We start from the raw sequence: 19420 nt of genomic DNA on the forward strand, positions 1-19420 counted from the left end.
AAGCAGTGGTATCAACGCAGAGTACTGATCTCGGCTGTATTCTCGACTGTGGAAAATGATTCGCGAGAAAGAAATGAAACGTAAATAACAAATTATATTTCGTTCTACAAGTCCCCGGATATATACAGCGGATACGTTTTCCGAATTTACGACAGGCATGGTCGGGAAAGTTTTATTTCGACCAAGAGAGAGAAGCCGGCGGATCTAATAAAGTAAATCTTCATCCGCTTAAACCTGAAAGGGAAACGTTTATAAGCGTCGACCCGTCGCATTTTGCCGTTCTCCGCGACGGTTTATTATTGTCGCAGTTTGTTGCACGAGCGAGATGCGGAACGGCGGAAGTCGGGGAGGCGGAAGTGCAATACATCAGCGCCCGGTTCTCTTTTATTCGAGCTAAATCATCTCCCCGAAGATGAAATACCCTTATTCATTTGTAAGCTTTGTACGTATGTCTGTATGTATGTATGTATGTACGAGTGCACTAGATCTAGCGCCTCAGATCGCCCCCGACTAACAATAAGATAAGAGAGCAAATCGATGTGCGCCTACGATATAAGTTGAAAAATGTATTACTCGACTAGATTCTCATATAGTTTCTTATTACCCTACGTCAATCAATAAATGCTCAATGCTTATCGATCGATCAATGCCAACGACATTCGAAAAAAAAAAAAAAAAAAATATATATATATTATATATATATATATATATATATATATATATTGTTATCAATAACGATTGTGTGTAAAAATAATTATACGCAAACGTGCTTTAATACATTAATACAAATGCTATCTCTGTTATTGCTAATTAAATGCCCGATATTTTTGTCGACTTTTCTTAATCCGATATGCCTTCATAAATAATGAGAGCGAGAGCACGTTCTCGTCGATAAAGTGTATCAAGAGGCAAGGAATTAAAAATTGACGACACTATAAAGATATACGAGAAGGCGGCTATTTTTATAAAAATGTCCAGAAGATATTCCTATAAAACTTACGTACACAGGTATCTCTGTGAAGATTGCGATCCGAAAATAGGATCAAAGAGAATTTATTGCATCTTGGATCAAGATTTTATTTTTCATTAATCGAGAGAACGGGTCTCTATTTACAAAATCATCGCTTTCTCCACGCAAGCTAATTGCAAATGAGTTGTATAGGAAACGCGAATAATTAAATAACAGGATATAAAAGCGAATTGAAAATTATATACACGAGTCCCCCTATCTAAGCGCGATAGAAACCGACCGCGATTGAAATTCCCTTTAAAAATTGGCGATTTTCTACCTTTAAATGAAAAATATTGTGCACAAATTTATCGTAATTTATAATTAAATTCATTCGTATTTACGTGCACTCTAATATTACATGCCCGTTAATACATATGTTACATATAATGAGACAAATAAGAGAAATAACGAGGTCCATGTTTACCGGATGTGTTTCAGTGGGCGTGCGGGGGTGACTGGAGTGATGGGATGGGGCCAGAGCCCCATGGAGTTCGGGTAGACCCGTCTCCGGCCCAGCTCCCCAGCCCCCTCCGCCATCGATATCGACACCGCTCCTGCCAGCGACGCAGAGGGCTGCCTCGCGCGCGATCGCGATGGAGGCCTCTAGCAATCAACAACAGAAAGAGAAGGAGCCACGTATTCACAGGCCTTACGCCTTCGACAAGGTAGTTATCCCTTAACATCTACGTTTTCTTGTTAAAAAAATATATTTCCGGTTAAAATTTTTGCATTAAATATTTAACACATTCACGCGTTAATTTAACATATTGCTCTTGTGTTAATTGAACTCAAATATTAAATTATCAAAACAACTGAAACAAAGTGTAAAAATAACACAATGTGCGTATATTTTTTTTATTTCGCACAATGTGGTACGTTCCGTATTATTAGTGACAGGGGATTTTGTCTGTTAAAATTCGCAGAAGAAGAAATATTGATTTTATTCTACAATAGATGTGAGAACGATTAGACAATAACATTTTTCCAAGTTAATTTTATCATTAAAGATATAATATATTGGTTTTACACAAAAATTTATTTCAGATTATTATCTAGAAGTTTGCATTAATTCCGCGTTGAAATATTAACATAGTGTTAATGTCATCATTTAATATATTCATATTACGTTAAATTAACGCTAAAATTTGTGTGGACCGTTTTGGGGCGCATGCGATATATATATATATATATATATATATTAAATTTAATCCAAATTTTCCAACAATGTCTATATAATTAACGAAATTTATCTCCCACCTAATAATCGCGTTGAACTTTTCTCGCGCAGATGGAGGGGCTGGTGCGGGAGATGCAAGACCCTGAGAGCGGGGTACCCGTGCGCAGCCAAAAACAATTTCTCACCTCAATCCCTTCAGCGTTCATGGGTGAGTGCCATCGGTACCTGCGTTGTGGAGTAAACGTAAGCGGCCATCACGGCCAGGACACTACAGTAGGCTGCCTGCGTGTTGCAGGTTACGACCTTATCGAGTGGCTGATGGAGCGGCTTGCCATCGAAGAATCAGGTACGGGCTCTCGTATGTGTCTACTACCGCTGTGATCGTATCAGCTGTTTCCCTTCCCCTTTGCTGCTGCTCCTCTCTCTCTCTCTCTCTCTCTCTCTCTCTCTCTCTCTCTCTCTCTCTCTCTCTCTCTCTCTCTCTCTCCCGCTCGCTCGCTCGCTCGTTCGTCTCGCCACGATGCCGCAGCCAACACAAGCAACCGCAACCGCTCTTGCTCGAGGATACGCTAACGACTAACACCATCGATACTCTCGCTTCGCCGTTTCCGATTCGCATTTGTATCGATACTTTCCGCTTGATGCCTTTCAAGTATCGATTACATATTAACACATATTACACAGGAGACATTCCTCCCCGTACGAGTCGAGTATTAATTATTTATATATCCCTCGTTATCGAAAATAAATAATGGTTCGTCTCGCACACGCGAAGAAAATTCGTCAATCGTTTTTCCACGATGGATTAAATATTTCTCCCGGCTTTTCGGATTTTGCGTTCGGAAATTTTTGCGCGACAGTACAGTTCCTCGTGCAGAATGAAAAATGTAAATTTCGTCAGATTATAGTCCCGTTTCGCCGCGGGAGGCGAGCGTGTAATTCGCGTCGTATGAATTTAGCGAGAATTAATGTCCTCGTAAATCGAATTAAAAAACCGAATTCATTATTTGATAAGTAAAACTAAATGTTTCGTGTTGACATTATCTCCGAGAGCTCCGACATCAAAACAACGGGAGATTTATTATTATTTAAAAAATATTTCCTATAAAGATAGCAAAATTATAATTTAACGTGGACATCGACGTACGTATCGTACGTTCGCTGGAAAAAAAAAATGCAAACAGACAGATTCTACTAAAATACGACACACAGAGCAATGTCGCATCGTTTGAGTGACCTGCACGACCCTAAACGACAATTAGAGGCTTTTGTCGATATAACCGTCACCTCAGATATCAAAGTGCATTATTATGTTTGACAGTAGAGGCGGTCCATATTGCTAATCAACTATGCCAGTATGGCTACTTCTTCCCAGTGAATGACTCCAAGACGCTCGCTGTAAAGGACGATAGCTCTCTGTATAGATTTCAGGTAAGTTATATAGCTTTCAAAAATAAATGAAGAAATAAATTATCTCCAACTCTCTCGTTCGGAATCATCTAATTGTTTATCTTAAAAATTGATGCGCGTAGACACCCTATTATTGGCCGTGGCAACACAGAACCCCTGACAATGTCGAGTACGCGATCTATCTGGCTAAACGAACCCTGAAGAACAAACAACGTCACGCTCTCGAGGACTATGAGATCGTACGTAATGATATCGCAATATTGCTATCGCAATAACAAGCAATTGACAAGCTCTTTTAAGAGCATTCGTAAAAAGAAAACCGTACTGTCTTTAGGAAGCTTTGAACAGCCTGCGCAAGAACTTGCAGAACAAATGGGACATAATACAACTACAGGCAGAAGAGCAGGTGACTAATAATAATAATAAATATATCAAAACTGTATGTGTATATATACACACACATGTACAGTGTGTCCTAAATAGATAGGATACGGAGCGGGGTATAATCGTATTTTTTTGTCAATAAACATCTTTTTTCTTCGATAAAATTTTCGGAAATCAATCCTTTTCATCAAGATATCTAATTTTTTTTTTAATATGAAAGTATATGTTTATATATGCTGTTTTTTTATTATTCGTGAAAATGATACTGCGTGTAAAAATTTTGATAATTTTATTATAATTAAGTCTAATATTTACATTATATGTATAACACATCTGTTTTCTTAACATCAGAAGCGGAAGATACATTTGGCTGCCATAATCTATTTTATGTCAACTGAAAATTTTTTCGAGTATATTTTCATTATGAAAATGTAAATATTAGATTTAATTATAACAAAATTATCAAAGTTTTTACAGGAAAAATTATTTACATGAAAAATTAAGAAACAGCATACACATTTACATATTATTAGCATACATATTAACATATTAAAAAATGAGATATTTCAGAAATGATGCATTTCTGGAATATTTTTATTAAAGGAGAAAGATGCTTATCTTTTGACAAAAAAATATGACAGTATTATGTAATCTGTGTTTTATACGAAACACACTTTTTAAATATACATATATATATATATATATATATATATATATGGTTCCGCGTAATGCCAAATTCCGTATACTCGAATACGCGACTCCTTGAAATCCTACTGATTGCGTGGGCTCAGGTACGCCTATCCAAGGAGCGCAAAAAGGGGGACAAGATAGTGAGCGACTCGCAGGAGCGAGCATTTTGGAGGGTGTATCGGCCGCCGCCCGGTTGTCTTAGTAGCCTGGAAGTCGTGCCTGTACCTACTCGCTTTCGTCCCGGACTTCCACGACCACCGTCACGCAAACGCACCCTCGCCGATTTGCAACGTGAGGTGAGAACGCCGTCGATTGATTTTGCGCTCGCGGTATATTATACACAATTGAAAAATTTATGTTTCCTCGTCAGAATGTATATGACGGTTAAAAAACTTTTGTGTTAATTTATTTTACATACTTAGGTTTCAATTCAACATATTGCTGTTGTATTAATTCAATTAAAATGTTAAATTAATAAAATAATTGTAGAGTGTAAAAATAGCACAATTCGCGCATATTTTTAATTTTACATAATAGATATATAGGTATGTTTCGTATTATTAACGATAGGATTTATCTGTTAAAATTTATGGGGAAAAAAAAAAATATTGATTTTATTCTATAATAAGAGTGAGAGTGACTACAGACCGTCAATTTTGCCAACTTAATTATATCATTAAAAAATTTTTAAATTATTATGAAGTTTGTATCAATTTCGTGTTAGAAATAATAACGTAGTATTTTAGTATCACCACATTTAATATATCCATATTACGTTAAATTAACGCAAAATGTGATATACGTTAGAATTTAAATCAAATTTTCCAACTGTATATATATTTTTATTAAAAGTCTCAATTTAACTAACACGCCCGTGTTAATCTCATTCGTTCAGGTGGACCTTTTACGCAACAGTTTGACACGCACGAGGATAAAGGTTTCGACTGCGATCGAAAATTTGAAATCATACTTCAACACGTACGTGGAATACGACCCGATGTTCGTACAGCCGCAACCTTCCAATCCATGGATCACCGACGATCACACGTTTTGGCAAACGAATAGCCCCTTGTAAGTAATCGATATCTAATCGATATCTAAGTGATCCATATCCGTGACAAATTTAATAATATAACAAATTTATCGCGCATCCAGAGTGGAAGTTCCTACGGAGAAGCGTGTTAAGCGATGGGCATTGTCGATGGAAGAACTTATGTCTGATCCTACAGGTAAAACTTTTCAGTTCGTATCAATACATTGTCTTCGTGCCATTAACGAATCTTATAAATATCCTTTTCCCCTCAACAGGTTTACAAGAATTTACAAGTTATTTAAGAAAGGAGTACAGCCACGAAAATATAAGATTTTGGCTAGCGGTCAAAGATCTCAGGCATAGTTTCCAAGCACAAATACCTGACAAAGTCAACGAAATTTTTAGGTACGCGCGTTATTATTATACGCGTTATTATATTATTTGTTACAATACTTGAATTTGTTTAAGAGAGAAAAAGAAAATTATCTATGACGTGTTCAAATGCACAGAGAATTCCTGGCGCCTGGAGCTCCCTGCGAAATCAATATAGACGGCAAAACGATGGAGAAGGTTCATCAGGAGATGAAAAATCCGAGCAGATTTACGTTTGATTCCGCCGCGGAGCATGTATATACGTTACTCCTCAAAAAGGACTGCTATCCTAGATTTATTCGTTCCGATCAATATCGTAATCTATTAGCCGCTGGCGTGCAACCTCTACAAAAGAAGAGGTAGGCTCTCCCGTAATTACTAAACATTCTGTAATTTCGCGATGAAAAGAACGACGCGACAAATGTCCCTTCGATCGTTCCAGATTTTTCGGCTTCGGCGGCCAAGCTAAGAAGAAAGTTTCCTCCACTTCGACATCGACGTCTAGCACGTTGCAGCACGCTAATGTAGGTAGCAGCGGCGGCAGCGGCGCCGGTAGACGAAGAGGAAGCGACCGGAGCCTATCCGGAAGTGCTCACGAGCTAACCGTCTGCGGTATCCGCGACGTGTCCTCCGCGCCGCGAGTGCCGCACTCACACAGCCAATCGAACCTCACCGACATCCCATACAGGTACGCGAGGCTTGGGGGACCCGAGAGGTAGTCCCCGGAAAAGGAGAGAGATAGTAGCGTATCTGTCCCTCGCCGTTCTTCGGCGGGATACTCTATGCGCTTTTAGCATGCTATCCGTTCGCGCCGACACCGCGGGTGGGACCGTGGCCGATACGATTAGCCTTATCCGTGCGCGTCGTATTTTCAGGGGAGATCTACCACGACTCATAAAGATGCCTTCGAGGCCTAGTCCACGTAGTATTCAGTAAGTCACACGCCCGAATACATACCACGGTTCTATCTCTCGATTATGTATGGGAGCGGGCGGCAAGCGCGCGGCGCGTTAACGGCATCTGTCCGTTCGCGCTTTCTTCGCTTGGCGTCTCTCCGCGTGCCGATCTCTCACGTATCTCGGTTGGAAAATTTGTCTTCTTGTTAAAAAATATACCGGTTAAAATTGTTGCGTTAAATATTTAACACATTTTATGTGTTAATTTAAGATATTGCTGTTGCGTTAATTGAATTATTAAAAAACAACTGAAGAAAATATTTAAAAATTTAAAAATAACAATGTGCATTTACAATATTTTTAATCTTACACAATAGATACGTTTCGTAATATTAGTGACAGGATTTAATGTTTACAGAAAAAAAATGCTAATTTTATTTTATAATAGGAGCGAGAGCGACTGCGGACCGTCGATAACTTTCTTCTTCCCAAGTTAATTTTACCATGAAAAATATATTGATTTTACGCAAAATTGATTTTAAATTGCTATGAAATTTATAGATTCATTTTGTATTGAAATATTAACATAGTGTCGTATGTTAAATTAAAAAAAAAAAAAAAAATTTTTTTGTGGATCGTTTGGACATGCGATATATGTTAAATTCAAGCCAAATTTTCCAACTGTGTAGCGATCTCGAGCAAAAAGCAGCGCGCGAATCCGGCACACGAGGATAACACAAAGAAGAACGCGGTTCGAATGATTATTGTAACGCGTCTCAGCGTCGCACGCACGCTCCCATTGTACCTTCGTATCCAGACTCTTTGTCAAAATCCTTCTTATCTCGGTGTGTGTTGGAAAACTCTCGCACTCTCCGCAAGAAATCATACGTTTATGGAAAGTTCACCAAAATTTATGTAAAACATTATCGTGTTGGTAATTGTATGACGATATTATGACGTCCTATTGTCTATATAAGATCCTCTTTGAAAATCTCAGTGTGTTTTTGAATACTATCAGCTATTGTTGTATTTACGCGGAGTGTTTCAAAGAAAATGCGTTGATTATTGTCTCGAAATATTGACGAGCGTGCTAAAGAAGATATAATTAAATTATTGTTATAATTAAATTATTATTAACTAATATATACTTTTTTTTTCTTTTTTCTTTTTTTGAGACGCTCCGTATAATTGCCTTGATGTTGATATTGCGTTGTCCGTATCAGACTTATTTATTTCTCTGTGTTTCTACATATGTAATATACTTTATGCAATACATGCGATACTTGCCAAGCACATTAATCTGCACAATGAGAAAGATACGTACCCGCCTTTTCATATCGTACAATCACATTTTTGATAATTTACCTAATGTCTCTGTAAGAGAATTTTTTTTCGCCTAATCGCGCAAAGCTACGCTATATTCAACAATGCGCGACACAAGGACTCTAAGGATTCAAATCTCTACGAAAACACGCGAATCGCCCAGATCCGTCATAGGATGTCCCGGAATTATCGCTCATTGCTCGGCCAGGGATTTTTCGAACGGTATAGTTCCGGGACACCTTGCGCACACGTATGTATAGAGACCCGTACTTCTCCTAGTCGTTGAATGGAACCATTAGCATGCATGTATCGACTGATGCTGAGAGAGAACAGATTCATATACAAATACACGCGCGCACACACGCAAACAAAGAACACGCGTACAAAGCGCGTGTGTAATTCGCCGAGAGCAAACGGTGAAAACTAAATATAATAAAGTTCCTGTTGTCAGGGATGCTGGCGCGACGGAAGTAGCGGTTCGCCCTATGGACGACGTGTGCCCGTGGGAGTCCGTGCCAGGCCCGAGCACCGAGCACGGTGCGGCGGATGCCGCTCCGTCTGGGGTGACAGCGTCAGCTGATCAGGCCCGACACGTGTGGGACAGCGGCGGTCACGCGACAATTCATACCGCCGAGGCAGCGCGCGTCTCTCGCAAGAACTCGGCGCAGCTGGACTCGTGCAGCTCGTCGTCGGACGTCAGCCTCGCCATCGCGGAGGTCTCCGAACGGCTGCGCAAGTCGTGTAGCTTGCAACATAGCGGTAGCATAGGTCGGTTCGCAATAGAGATTAGACGCGACAGACGAGCGATCCATCGCCAAATGATCGATCGCGCGTGTACAGAGAGAAACTCTAACGATAAATTATATTAAATCTCCGTTTCACTCGAATGCGCAGGTACAGCGACTTCGGGCTCCGGCACGAATACGATAACGCGAAATTATTCCACCTGTTCGGCGAGCGGCCGTATCAGGCTATCGGAGATGAATCGCGCGTCCGTGTCGTCCTGCAACTATCCGTCGCCCCAGCAGTCATTCGAGTACTCCCACGTGGTCATCGAGAAGGTGGAAGAGAGATCGTCTCTTGAAAAAATTGTGCCCGAGGAGGAGACATCCGCGGAATCCGTCGTCGTTAAAGAAAGCCAACCGAGTCCCAAGTAAGTTTAACTCGTAATAACATTAATATCTTATTTTGACGAATCGCCAAGTATCGAGAACAAAAAGACACCTGTTGCTCAGGACGAGGAGCGCCAAGGCGCCTCTGATCAGCATTAGCGCGATCGTGGGCGATTTGCCGAGCGACAACTCCACGATGGAGAACATCGACGAAGACGCGAGCGAGAGCTGCACGGCGAGGGACGCGGGGGAGATCGTCGTCGAGGAGAGAACGAGGGACGAAGCCGACTCGCGGGCCGACACCGGGGTGGACGTGTCGCCGGTGGCCGAGGAGGAACCGGTGACGACCGAGGAGCCGCCGGACGAGGCGCAGGTCGTACCTGTCTGGGAACCGGACGCCCAACAGGAAGACCGACCGGCGACGGCGCAGGCGGCGCCTCGGGAGAAGCGTGACAATAATGTTAACGAAGTATGCCCGTGGGAGGACGAGTAAGTACCTGATGACCTGACCCGACCTAATCTTAGGATTACGCTTGCTCTCCTCGCGAGAATATATTCATCGTTTTTCCACACAAAAAAAAAAAAAAAAAAAAAAACACTCCGTACTCGCACGTAAATAATCTTACGTAATAATGTTCTCTTTTATTCGTACGGAGCTCACTGTCTGTTTCAGGGAAAACTGTAGAGTGGATGCGCCCTATGTAAAAACCTATGCGACTTTAGGTTACCTGTAATTTTTGTCGTGTTGACAAAAAAAAAAAAAAAAAAAAAAAAAAAATCTTTGCATTTTACATTTAAAACAGTCACACGAATTTGATTTCGATTTTCCACTTAGATCCACTTTACCGACCTCGCGTGTTCAGACCGTTCACCCGGCAAAGTTTCGATCACTGCATTATTTAAAAGATACATTTTTGATTGGAATAAAGCGATCGTGAAAGCGTTGCAGAATCTAATCAAACGAGCGCAATTCAAATGCTACGGATAAATCCACGATATCGCTGTCGAAAATGACGATGTTTGGGAGCAAAATAAAGGATCAAGCGAGCAATTTGCTCGATAGAATCAATATTTCCACGTGAATATATACGTCGGCATCTAGTCGCTAACTTTGCATCGACTCGTTATTAATATCTACACGTATGGCCTAACGATCCGTAATTCAACGATTCGATTTGTTTGCTCGGCGTGACAAGGATTCAAAACGTATGGGTCCATTTAAATCTCTTTAGTCTCTTTCCTGACTTGTATTAAACCATTACTATTACTTACCGTTCTTACGTATACGCGTGCCATATTAGGAAATACGTCAAAATAATTTGCGAAAACGTTAAAGAGACGGGCGCTGTTGCTTATAGAGACATTATAGAATATAGTCTTCAACGTTGTTCGTAGACGATGGTAGTTTAACATAGACCGGAGACGTAGAGGATGTAGAGGATGTGTCGCGTGAGATACAAGTAGATAGATACGTGGTAGATCGTGTCACTGTACTCTCCGTATCGAGAAAAACGTTCAACGACAACGTTCCCAGACAGGGATAATTAAATTAATGAGTAAATTCGTGCGCGCGAATTGGGAACACGTTATTCTCGTTTCGACCCAGTATCTCGCGCAAACGCGCGCTCGTAGGGTGCTAGCCAAATCTGAGCCCTTTGGCCGCTCTCCATGGTCGTGCTTTTCCCGGATACTTTTCACTTCTTCGCGAATCGCGCGTTCGCGAAACTTTACGTTTCGATATATGTCCCGTTATGCGTTACAGTAAAAACCAGCCCCCCCCCCCCAACACCCCCAATTGATCGGAATTTGATCAACGAAGATATCGCGATATATATGCATATAATATTAAAAAAAAAATATATATATATTTTAACAATATTGCATCCCAATGCGTGACGCGCAATAATTTAAGCGCATCGATGCGCACATTTTTTCGTCTTACTTATTGTTAGAGAGTAATCGCTTAGAGTTTAGCGTGTCTTACATTGTGTCTTACGACCGTTCGATATTAATTATTGACAAATTATCGTGACCTGATATATCGTAAGTGTCTAATTACAAATATTTCGTGTTATAGTACACACGCCGCTTTGTCGTGATCGCTTTGCCGAATCAATTAAACGATAATAGTCGACTTACGGCGATTACGACGATGATCTTAAACGGCGTTTCACTCGTTGATCCTCGCTTGAGCGAATCGCGCTCGCGAATTAATGACAGAAAATATATAAATGAATAAAAAATATCCATACGAATTCAGACTAGCGTGTTAAAGTATTGATATGTGTTAAATTAGTGGAATGTTCGTTTTGCTGTCGAGTCTCCGCTCCTGTCACTGCCCCAGGAACTTTGAGATTCGACGCTACAAATTGAAAGAGAGCCATTTAAAAATTGCATAAATTGTGCTCTCGACTGTATTAACCTTCGGTGTTTTTTTCGTGTCTAGTTTTAAACTTAGAATGAAATAATTATTACACTAATTACTGGCAACGCGCGTTTGTCTCACGTTCGATCGCGAACTTCATGATAATTCTGAGGGCCGATTGTTCGTTCTCTTCGGTGGAAAAAAAAATGGATAATTTAGCTAATGAAAACGAAGAATGATCGCCTAATTATGCCGCGTTTTACAAAAAGAGATGGTAGAGACTAGAGGAATGGATTTTAATATGCTTACAAAGTTCTTTTACCGAATATTGAATTTTTAGACTTCACTTTATTTCGAGATACAAGTTTCTCGATTATCAAATATTTGTATTTGTATTTTTTTTTCCTACGCACAATACCGAGTGCGGGCATGCAAAATGCGAAGTACACTCGATTTTAAATAATTATTTAAGCGGAACGAGCCGTGTACGACTGGTCTGAACATGCGAGCGTAATCATAAGGATTCTAAAAGTATTCACGACGATCGTACTGTTCAATTCAGCAGCTCAACTCAAGTATCGTAACGTTCTTATGATAGGTTAGCCGATAATAAGATTTAGAGTAACAGGTCCCGCGCGATTGGTAATAGAGAGAAATGAAAATCATATACTTACTACCGTACTTACTTTCGTTCGCGATCATAGCGGATCACACGGTATACCGAACTACCTTTTCGAAAATTCGCCCGCGTAATTTTCATGTACGAGTCGATAATAAAATTGCCCTATGGTCAAATCCGTGAGAGGACTCATGCAGAGGATTCCGGGGAAAAAAAATCTCGGATGGTGAAAAAAACGCGAATTCTAAGCAGTGGACGAGCCACGAAGCAAATAAAAAAAAAAAAAAAAAAAATATTACTCGCCTAAGGACGCTTATTCTGTGTAAATAATTTCCGATATATCATAGCGTACGTCGCACTTTTTCTCGCGTCTTGGAAGATATGTTCATCGCAAACCAAAGACCTTGTTGTCGTATACAACGCGGAGGCGCGCGCAAGTTTCACAAGGTATCCTTTGAATTTTCTATCTGGTTAGAATCGCGAGCTGAAAAATTTTCCTGATAATTGTGGCAAAATAAATGATTATATATATATATATATTTTTTTTTTTAAGTTAATTAATAATTATGTTATACGCAATTTGTGATCAAACCACGATCTCGACTGACATTCGTTCGTCGATGATCGTTTGGCAGAATTTAAATCAGAAATGATGGACCGTTGCAAATCTTGAGCGCGTATCCCTGACATATCGCATTTTGTATAACTTTAAACCGCGACGCCTACTGTACATCGATCACTTTTGGCATGCCATTGTAAGAACTGCAGATTTAGCTCGAAAAGTTACGTCGAGAGAGATTAATAATGTTTAATATAAAAGTCATTCTGAAACATTGATAACAATCCCTTTGCTATTCCGATGTTGCGATTAACTCTTCAGCGTTAGAAAGGGACGTTACGATTATTTCGAGCATGATTAATCTGGCAGAGAGAGATGGCACTTATATAATATAACGAACGAAATGTGATTAGCGCTCGCATAACTAGTATATATATGTAGGCAAAATGATAGTTACGAATAAAAAGTCCAGAGTATCTTTTTAAAATATATAATGTATACTGCTAAAATATTATTGCGTAATGAGAGAAATTAACTTGCATAAATTATTCGTGTTTTGCAAGTTGCACTTTTTTAAAAAGTCTCTAAGATCCGGTGCCACGATACATATATACATAACGCATATATTGTAACATTGCTTTACATAACGTTTCAAAGTGTTTTGTTTTATAAAATGTTTTCACAGAACTGTACATATATTGTTAAAATAGTATTTATATATATTTTCGTCAGAAATTTATGGATTATAATTTTCATCATTAGATATAGCATACAAGTAACGATTTTGTGATAAAGGCGATAATAATTTTATTGCGTTTATTACGAAGAAGTTGAAAAAAAAAAAAATTGTCGCAAAATAATTTTTATTCACGATCACAGAAAAAAATAATCATCGTTATTATTTAGAAGAAAAAAAAAATGATGATATTATGTAAATTAAATGAGTTAAACATGGTGATTTTTTTCTATATTGGTAAAAGGAAAATATACAGAATATTTTTATCATTAAAAAAGCTCTAAACGTGGATCTATCAGGTTTGAACAAAATTTACGAAATTTAGATGAAAAATATGCACGAATTAAACGAAAAAATCAGCGCACCACATCGCTTCTACGCTGGATTAACATTTAATTATTCGATTTGCCATGAGTCACACTCTGTAATTAGTCGAGTGCGATATTATTTTGCGCCAAATTGCGAAGATTTCGCGTACGTGAAGCAATTGTTCAAGTGTGTATTTTCACACAGCAGCCTAAACATGTAAATGCCATCGATAAGCGAGTGAAAATTTTTGTGTATGAATCTATGTACTAGACTTAAGATTCCCCCAGGTATTCTAGAAATTAATTACCTATGAGAATGTAAGAGTTTCCCCTAATTGATTCTCTCGAGATTCGAAAGAACTTGGTGAATTTGAGAGATGTATCTTTTAGTATGAATCTTAGTCGATTCAATGCTTGATTTTTAAAGAAGGAATTCTCTTACAAATGTGCAAAGATTCAAGATACGTCAATAATATCGATCGACGAGATGATCTAAGGATCCGGGAATTTTATTTCAATTATTTTTTGCATCTATTTTTAATTTATTCATTTTAAATCTCGATTTAATCGCGCGATTAAAGGCAAATTGTATTTTCGTCACGCGATGTGTTGTTGAGCGCGCATAAAAATTTGAGAGAAATTCACACACTCGTTTACCGATTTTTTTTTTCCCCCTTTCTTTTGCCAAAATTACATTTTGCGCAAAACGCATATGGCGTGCGTATTTGTAAAGCCTAAAATGAAAATGCTAGTGACAATAGTATATGTTGCGTCGTTAAACTTGCGGCAAAAGAAATGAAAACGAATTACATAGATCCAAAATCATTTCCGAATTTTATGCTCCTCTCCCTCTCTCTCTCTCTTATTCCGTAATTAATTAACTTGTCGCGTTGGAACCGAATCGATGTCGTTTCGATTAATTCCATTTAATATCAATTACTTTCACGATCAATTTTAGATAAATCTGATCGTAAACTGTGATTTATTTTTCATTATCTCTAACTTTGTATATCTCTCGTAGCATATTATTCGACATTAAATAGAGAATAACTATAAAATATGTGCTTTAGAAAACAAAATGTCATGTTTAAATTGCACTGCCAATCAAGCGATAGCCAAATCAGAAGTAATTTTAATTATTTAATAAATGCGATAATATATACACACATACGATAATGCGATGCGTATGTAGATCGCTATTACAAAACGTAACGACATCGAATCGTCGAGGATAGAGTGAACGAACGCAGATACAAAAATTAACATCACTTACCGAGCAGCGATCCTCCCGCCTTTTCGTCGACGTCGTCGTTTTCTCGTTCGTTGGCTCCTTCATTCCTCGATCGATCGTGAAAACGAATCGTAACGTTGATTACGCGCCGATTAACGACCGCCCGTCAAACTAAATCGTTCACGAATATCGAGAAATGCGTATTAATCGCGATTGCGTCGGCCGATCAACACTCTCAAGCGGTCTACTCGATCGTTCGATTTCACTTCCGACACGCACGATGCACGATGCACAATTTGAACGAGTAAATAACGCGACCTTCGCTCATCAGCCGATCACTCGGACAACTTCAGGCGAGAAGCGCTTCGTTAGAAGACGCGGCGGCAACTTCGCACTATTTACGCCGATTGTGACGTCAATCGTGACACTTTGACGACGGCGACAGTGACGAAGAGATACGGCATTACTTAATCGAGAACGAACGCGCCGATAATATTTCACGGTGGATTGCTCGTCGCGTCGCTCGATTCGATCGATCGTGATTACGCGCCGATTAACTATCGTACATCGCATTAAATCATTCCACGAATATCGAGAAAAAATGTGTACTAATAGCGATTGCGTCGCCCGATCAACGCTTTCAAGCGATCACTCGATCGTTCGATTCCACTTCCGATACGCACGATCCGAGCGAATAAATAACGCGAAGATCACTCCGGGCAGCTTTCGCGAGAAGCGCGCTTCGTTAGAAGACGCGACGACAACTTCGCACTATTCACACCGATTGTGACGTCGATCGTGGACACGTTGACGACGACGGTAACGAAAAATCGAGATTATTTAATCGGGAGCGAGCGGGCCGGCAATAACATTCCGTCGTAGCGGTTTGCGATTGCGTAGCTCGAATTCGGCACACTCGACAACACGCCAAATACCTTCGACCGCAAAAAAACAACACGGCGCGTAGCTACGTAGAGCGATATCGGCGCACGATCCCCCCACTATACTCCCATTACCGACTCGAGCAAGCGCACGATCCCCCCACTCCCACTCCCACTCCCGCTCCCACTTGACTCGACCGACGCGTGATCCCCCTCCCTCTCTCTCTCACCCCACTACTACTCCCACCTAACCCGACCGGCGCGGCAGCTGAGTAACATGTGCGTGAGTCGCGTAGTAGAGGTCACAAACACAAGCACGCGTACGATGCGGACGATGCCGTGAGCGGAGTTAGAATAGAAATTTTGACTCTCTGTCGCGTATTTTAATGTATAAACATCAAAATCAGCTAATTTTCATCGTATTCTCTGGCAATTTAGGGTTGATACGTGGATTATTATTATCATCGTATTATTAGACGAGAAGAAACTTTACTTTAAATCAATTATACACATCGCAAACGTGATAAAATAAATTTAACATTATTTAAACATGAAAATATTTCGTATTTTCTATTATATATTATATTGTTATACATGTTTTTATATTAGGATTAAAATTTATTTCATCTTTTATTAATGTTATCGTAACTATATTAATGTTCTTTTTATAATTTCTCTCTCTCTCTCTCTCTCTCTCTCTCTCTCTCTCTCTCTCTATCCTGCTTTTGGAATTTTGCGTCCATGTATCAACGCGAAATTGTCGACGCGTGTCTCGAATTTTTCATACCTCGACGTGCATCTCGCGCTTCCATAATATCGGGAATGCCGTGCAAAATGATACGACAAGCAATTTCTTATTATGGAATTATTTGTTCGTCCCAAGTACATTATCGATCGTATCGCGCGTGGGGTAAGTCGGAAGTGCGTGTAATAAAGTGACAGACTGATCGTGGAACCGCTTTAATTAGTCAATTTGCGACACTCGCGGAAAAAATGGAGCTGTCGACGATGAGGAGGCAACGACGCCGCATCGGTTGGTGAGTAAATTCGTTATGTTCGAGCGAGACTAATTATCGCTTTATTTTTTCATATATATTTGCGATACTTTGACGTTACTGTGTGAAAGAATATATATATATATATATATATATATATATTTATATATATAGAGCACACGGACACAAAGATTATTTTTCATAGTTCTGTGACATAGCATAAAAATTTCTCTGATGACTTTCCTGGATAGAACTCGAGATGTTCTCTATCCTTGATTAATTTCTAATGCGAAAAGTTAATATATATGCGATTTCTTTCCTCACTCCCGTAATTGCGTCGTCCTGAGAACGATGTTCATTGAAACGATAAGACGCATACCAAGAGCGTTCTCAATCTGATTGTCCATGATCGAAAAAAAATCGAGACGATTATCTGCATGTCGCGATTAATCCTTTCACTCCTTCGAAATAATTATATCGAAATTTTATTAAAACCATTTAAATATTTTTTTAGAATTAATCTTTTATTTATTTTTTTTATTTGAAAGTATTTAAATATTTATCTTTTTATTTAGAAATATCTAAATATGTTTTGTTTTTTTTATTTAACCATTTAATATTTTTGATAGATTTAATATCGCAATAATATATATGAATATTGACAATATATTATTAACTCTATTTAAATATTATTGAATATAAAATAAAAACAATAATTTAAGTATTTTATTTTTTACCTCGTTATTAAATCCAACGAAATGAGAAGTATCCGCGTTAATTGCAATGAAATAATACAAACATTAAGTGCGAATGAGAGGATTAACAACAGAACGGGAGAATCGTGTGAAAAAAGATATGGAAAAAGGAGGGAGAGTATTCGAATAATTAAATCGCAATCGGCCGCGGACGTTAATTAGTTGCTTAGCGATTAGCAGTAAGTAACAAACAAAAGATACCTTTGTATTATTGTACACCTCGCGCTAGAATTTGGCGTAACACGAATTTTGACTTGACGCGCTAATATTACGCACTTTGGCGACGATTATTATAACGCGCGTCCGAGGAGACGATATATAAATATATATATATATATAAAGTTAAAATTAAAATGAAACAATAAAGGCTCTTACGAATATATCATACGAAAATGAGGGAAGGCAATTAATAGCCAGCGCGGTAATTTGTACGCAAATTTTATTATGATCAAGTTATATTAACATAACAAAGTAATGATAGACTTCATAATAAAAAGCATACGTTTCGATTTTTTTTAATCATTCTCGCAAAATAAATCGTTGTGAAATTTGCTTTTTAACAACATGTACGACTCACTCTTGTTTGTCTTTTTATAATTTTTTGTAATTTAATGTTTGCGACTCATTTCTGATATCACGTTTGAAAAAGCTCGGTTTCCGTTCTTTATTTACTTTGTAATTACGTTGAGGATGGTTAGAAAGAAAGTTCGGAACCTACGTTTTTTATTATTAAGTCTATCACTACTTTGTTGTGTTAATATAATTTGATTATAAAATTTTTGTTAATAAAATTTGCGTAAAAATTATCGCGCTGGCTCTTAATTGCCTTCCCTTACCCTTGTATGATATATATAAAGAATATGTTGTATATGAAGAGAGACATGAAGAGGAAGGAGGAAAGAAAAAATATGTTACTATAGTTAATGTTGTAAACGATAAAGAGAGAAGGCTTTAGTGTATATAGTTTTGTAAAGTGTTAATTATAGTGAGATCTCTATAATATACAGTATATAAATATACATATTGCTACGAAAACGTACGAGCGCATACGTTTTCTAATTGGCATTATCAATTATGAGTTCACATTATATGGTAATCGGAAGTGTATAAAAAAAAAAAAAAAAAAAAAATCGGTAAAATCGTCGTTTCGTTAAAACATAGTTGCGTACTAATTAATAATATATCGTATGCGTAAGATCGCGGAGATGCGTTGATGGTTACGTATATATAATATGTGATATACCCGTAAAAAAAAAAAAAAAAAAAGATTTTAAGCTGTCAATAGAGAATGTCCTAATATTAAATATTATAGTACCATTACGAAGATTCTTGTCACTTACCTGTTACCTCTCTCATCGTCAGAGTAATGTCATTTTTTTTTTTTTGTATTTTAAATTACACTCTTGTAAGAACGATCCTTACAGCTTTCCAGAAGAAAAAAAATGTCTACGAAAAGGTAAGAAAAATTTTATCGTGGGAAATTTTTTTTTCGCGAAATTGTGCCTAAGCTACGAAATATAGAATATTATGATTGGGCTTTTATTAACTTCTATACGTATTCA

At 38.4% G+C, this 19420-nt stretch overlaps 2 protein-coding genes across 11 annotated transcripts in view; one reads left to right on the plus strand and one right to left on the minus strand.

Moving 5' to 3' along the window:
- Window positions 1-16246, minus strand: part of Mical-like (MICAL-like protein) — a 64302-nt gene extending 48056 nt beyond the window's left edge. The window contains exon 1 of the mRNA XM_070306655.1: window positions 15270-16246. The gene's annotated coding sequence lies outside the window, so the exon portion shown is untranslated. The remainder of the gene's footprint in view (window positions 1-15269) is intronic.
- The window catches only part of LOC138939111 (regulator of G-protein signaling 11), a 24785-nt gene extending 5606 nt beyond the window's left edge, over window positions 1-19179 (plus strand). For 3 of the 10 annotated variants that reach the window (XM_070306659.1, XM_070306660.1, XM_070306658.1), the window contains 16 exons: window positions 1451-1677; window positions 2301-2535; window positions 3511-3620; window positions 3722-3838; window positions 3934-4004; window positions 4768-4969; window positions 5569-5744; window positions 5829-5902; window positions 5982-6111; window positions 6216-6437; window positions 6521-6766; window positions 6954-7010; window positions 8749-9065; window positions 9192-9450; window positions 9533-9898; window positions 10083-19179. In XM_070306659.1, the coding sequence (XP_070162760.1) occupies window positions 1606-1677; window positions 2301-2535; window positions 3511-3620; window positions 3722-3838; window positions 3934-4004; window positions 4768-4969; window positions 5569-5744; window positions 5829-5902; window positions 5982-6111; window positions 6216-6437; window positions 6521-6766; window positions 6954-7010; window positions 8749-9065; window positions 9192-9450; window positions 9533-9898; window positions 10083-10143 (2715 nt within the window). In that variant the 5' untranslated portion in view covers window positions 1451-1605 and the 3' untranslated portion in view covers window positions 10144-19179. Of the gene's footprint in view, window positions 1-1450; window positions 1678-2300; window positions 2536-3510; window positions 3621-3721; window positions 3839-3933; window positions 4006-4767; window positions 4970-5568; window positions 5745-5828; window positions 5903-5981; window positions 6112-6215; window positions 6438-6520; window positions 6767-6953; window positions 7011-8748; window positions 9066-9191; window positions 9451-9532; window positions 9899-10082 lie in introns of all 10 variants that reach the window. The other 7 variants (XM_070306665.1, XM_070306666.1, XM_070306668.1 and 4 more) reach the window with 7 other exon arrangements.
- Window positions 19180-19420: the final 241 nt, after the last annotated feature.

Source organism: Polyergus mexicanus, unplaced genomic scaffold (assembly GCF_030449975.1).
Source record: "Polyergus mexicanus isolate NDT 795.1 unplaced genomic scaffold, iyPolMexi1.0 SCAF_13, whole genome shotgun sequence".
NCBI classification, from domain to species: domain Eukaryota; kingdom Metazoa; phylum Arthropoda; class Insecta; order Hymenoptera; family Formicidae; genus Polyergus; species Polyergus mexicanus.